This window comes from Ascaphus truei, chromosome 5 (assembly GCF_040206685.1).
Source record: "Ascaphus truei isolate aAscTru1 chromosome 5, aAscTru1.hap1, whole genome shotgun sequence".
Classification (NCBI taxonomy): Eukaryota; Metazoa; Chordata; class Amphibia; order Anura; family Ascaphidae; genus Ascaphus; species Ascaphus truei.
Window position 1 is genome coordinate 56408238 of NC_134487.1, and position 4248 is coordinate 56412485.

At 44.8% G+C, this 4248-nt stretch overlaps 1 protein-coding gene across 5 annotated transcripts in view; it reads right to left on the reverse strand.

Annotated features, from left to right (window-relative positions):
- Positions 1–4248, reverse strand: part of TUBGCP6 (tubulin gamma complex component 6) — a 43721-nt gene that overhangs the window by 39250 nt on the left and 223 nt on the right. For 4 of the 5 annotated variants that reach the window (XR_012801644.1, XM_075599847.1, XM_075599850.1 and 1 more), the window contains exon 2: positions 2590–3421. Coding sequence is in view for 3 of the 5 variants with exons in the window: in XM_075599847.1 (XP_075455962.1) it covers positions 2590–3336 (747 nt within the window). In the remaining 2 variants the exon portion in view is untranslated. Of the gene's footprint in view, positions 1–2589; positions 3422–4248 lie in introns of those variants that run through there. The other variant, XM_075599851.1, reaches the window with a different exon arrangement.

Here is a 4248-nt window from a genome sequence, read left to right on the forward strand (position 1 = left end):
TGGGTGCACGTTGCCCTAATTGCTCAGTCACATATCTACTTGCAGATTCAGTCACATAGCTATTGCCCATTCAGGAGTTTAATCACAGACATTACAATTGTGGATTTGTGAATAAATCCCTACGGCGAATGCATGACAGAAGTAGCCAGTGACTGAAATTGACTATATTTTGGATTGAACACATTTTTCATTTGCAGTCAGAGCTGAATACTTCATTTTGCTTTTATGTGGTGTCCTTTAAAACATTTCCAATTAAAACAACCTAGAATCAACAGCAATCTGTTGGGATTGCATCTTTAAGGAAGTCACTACACTGAATAGCTTTAAAAAAAAAAAGTGTATCAAAGACAATATGGCATATTGGCTTTGATACTCTACTCAAACCACCCTCAGCTGCCTATTCTTCCAACATCTCCGCTCAGGACTTTGCTGACTATTTTAAGGAAAAGGTGGAATCCATACGTCAGAACATCCCCTCTGTTTCTTCCTCCCATCCTACACCTCTTCCTAATTCTCCTCCGGCCTTCCTTGACTCTTTTTCCACTGTCTCAGAGGAGGATGTGTCGCTGTTGTTCGCCTCTTCTCCCTCTACCACTTGCCCTCTTGACCCCCTTCCCTCCCATCTCCTAAAACCTCTTGCTCCTACTATAATCCCTACGCTCACACACATTTTTAACTCCTCCCTCTTCTCTGGTACCTTTCCATCCTCCTTCAAACATGCAACAGTCATATCATTACTCAAAAACAGCAAGCTTGACCCTACCTGTCTTTCTAACTATCGACCTGTCTCCCTCCTGCCTTTTGCCTCTAAACTCCTTGAACGTCTTGTATTCTCTCGCTTGCTCCATTTTCTCAACACCTATTCTCTCCTAGACCCTCTACAATCTGGCTTCGGCACTGCTCACTCCACTGAAACAGCCCTTACTAAAATAACTAATGCTGCCAAAGACAGAGGTCATTACACTCTGCTCATACTACTTGACCTCTCTGCAGCAATTGACACCATGGTCCACTCTCTTCTCCTTCACATTCTCCATACTCTTGGTATTCAGAACAAAGCTCTATCCTGGATCTCATCCTACCTCTCCCATCGTACTTTCAGTGTCTCTTCTGCTAACACCTCCTCCTCCTCCTCTATTGATCTCTCTGTGGGGGTACCCCAGGGCTCTGTCCATGGGACCTCTTCTCTTTTCTCTGTACACACTCTCTCTAGGTGACCTAATAACATATTTTGGGTTTAATTATTACCTCTATGCTGACGACACACAAATGTACTTTTCAACACCTGACCTTACACCTGCTGTACAAACCAAAGTTTCTGAATGTATCTCTGCTATATCATTCTGGATGGCCGTCCGTCGCCTTAAACTCAACATGGCAAAAACAGAGCTCCTCATACTTCCTCCCAAACCTGACCCTACTACCTCCTTCCACATTACTGTTGGAACTACGATCATTCACCCAGTAGCCCAAGCACGCTGCCTAGGGGTCACGTTCGACTCCTCTCTCACATTCGCCCCTCACATTCAAAACATTTCTAAAACCTGTCGCTTTTTCCTCCGCAATATAACAAAGATACGCCCTTTCCTCGGTTGCTCGACTGCTAAAACTCTGACTTCAGCCCTCATTCTCTCCAGTCTTGATTACTGTAACCTCATGCTGTCCGGCCTTCCTGCCTCTCACCTGTCTCCCCTACAATCTATCCTAAACGCTGCTGCCAGAATCACTCTACTCTTTCCTAGATCTGTCTCAGCATCTCCCCTCATGAAATCCCTCTCCTGGCGTTCCGATCAAATCCCGCATCTCACACTCAATTCTTCTACTCACTTTTAAAGCTTTACACTCTTCTGCCCCTCCTTACATCTCAGCCCTAATTTCTCGTTATGCACCATCCAGACTCTTGCGTTCTTCTCAAGGATGTCTTCTTTCTACCCCCTTTGTATCTAAAGCCCTCTCCCGCCTTAAACCCTTTTCACTGACTGCCCCACACCTCTGGAATGCCCTTTCCCTCAGTACCCGACTAGCACCCTCTCTATCCACCTTTAAGACCCACCTTAATACACACTTGCTTAAAGAAGCATATGAATAGCACTGTGGATATTCTGAATACGATACATAAAGCGTGGACCCCTGCAGATGCACTTACCAGAACTCCCTCCTACTGTCTCTGTATGTTACTCCTACCAATTAGATTGTAAGCTCTTCGGTGCAGGGACTCCTTTTCCTAAATTTTACTTTTATGACTGAAGCACTTATTCCCATGATATTATTTGTTATTTATATGATTGTCATGTGTATTACTACTGTGAAGCACTATGTATATTAATGGTGCTATATAAAGACATACATACATCTTGAATACACTTTTTTATAAGCAAATCCAGAGTGCTCTTTTTTTTCTTATTTAATATATTCAAGTGGCAGGACTTCATTGGGGAAACTGGGGCACCGGTAGAAGAATCACAAGTATATTTTGATATATTGGAGTGCTCTATGGCACATCCCCAACTTGACTACCCTGAATAGCTCACCATCTATCACAGTGTACACAGAAGACACACAGTAAAAAGGAAAGATATACTTAAGTACTTTTATGGCGAGCCCAGAGAGGTCGGCACTATCTGGTACTGGTGGTAGATCCAGCTTGATATCCATGTCATTTGTACGACTGTGCACCAGAGCCCCAAAAAGCGACACGCGAGTCTCCTTCTCAAACTTGTCGCTGGTCGGGTAATTCTGAGAAAAGAGACCTATGCCTGGAAGACCAGACCCCGGTGCGGCCTCCATGATGGACAGAGTTCTGTGCACAGCGTTGCTGATCTCACACTCTTCATAGGCCAGGACTGTCCCCAGGTCTGCTTCGAACATGCTAACGTCATAGTAGTCATAGCCCTGGTAGCGAGGGTTCCTACCCACATACTTATTGTTCTGGAAATAGTCCCGTTTTGGGGGAAGGACCTGAGGAGGCCCAGTCCCTGCAAGTTCTATTATGAGTTCAAGGACAGCATACAAATCTATGATGGGTGCACCGCTGGACGTTTCCAGATGCTCCACCAGCTCCTCCAGACGTTCAGCTTCTGAGCCCATTCCACCCATACGCATGTTAAAGGACAACATCAGCATCTTGTTTTTTACTGGGAGCCTTGTGGCGTTTGGTTGCAACTTTCGGGCTTCCTCCTGGAAGAGGTGCACAAACAGCGTGTCATAAGCCAGCCTCTTGAGACCTTGTTTGGTCCGGTTCTTGCTGAGGTTTCTGCTGCCCAGACCGTCCTTCCATGGAAAGCGCACCATGTGCAATTCACACAGGTCGCCAAAGAGCTGAGTGATGCTGTCCATTTTGTCGGCTGCAAGCGTGTTTCCACTCTTCCGAGGGATTTCACTTCATTGTTTCAGTAATGTTGAACATTATTCACAGCTATATCTGAAAAATATTACAAAAACAAATGGTGCTACTATCTTCAACAAACTGGAAAGATAAAAAGAAACAACAACTATGTTCAAAATTATATATGCCTTTAAGACATATACAGTCTTATAAGTATCTATTTTGTGTTGGAAAGCATAACTTTACCATGTGATGTAGGTTCTCCCAACACTAAAGGGCTTTAGCATTATATCACTAAATGCATATCCTACAACTACATGAACATATTGTCATTGGTGTTATGGAGTACTACATGTAATGGTGTTTCAGTTATCAATGTTATGGGGGTTCTGATAGTAATGAGTTCATGTCTTCTTGTTATGAGGCACTACACAATTATATTTCCAGTCGGGTTGCTGCTTCTAAGGCTGCATCCAAAGTGCGAGCGGACCGAAGAAAATGCAGTAGCTGTATCGGGCCGGCCATAGTGCGCGCGCACGCATGTGAGGAACGCGACAGCTTTTTGAACAGGCAAATTTTTTAGTTTTTTTTGCGTGATGGTCACGTGAGGGCGAACCAGCGCGGTGACGTCACAGCCACGCCTCCCTGTCACGAGCGATCGATCCAAGTCCACATATCGCTCCGGCGGACAGGCGCACGCAACTCTATGCGCACCGTCACGTGCGCCTGCACTGTGGACAATGCCTAATGCTGTATGTAATAGCACCGTTGCTATGGGATACTGCATGTAATGATATTTCACATATTGATGTCATGTGGTGCAAATAATATCATCTCAGGCGCTGTTGATATGAGGCGCTGTTGATATGAGGCGCTGCATGTGATATATCTCAGGCGCTGGTGTAGGAGATATATTTATATAC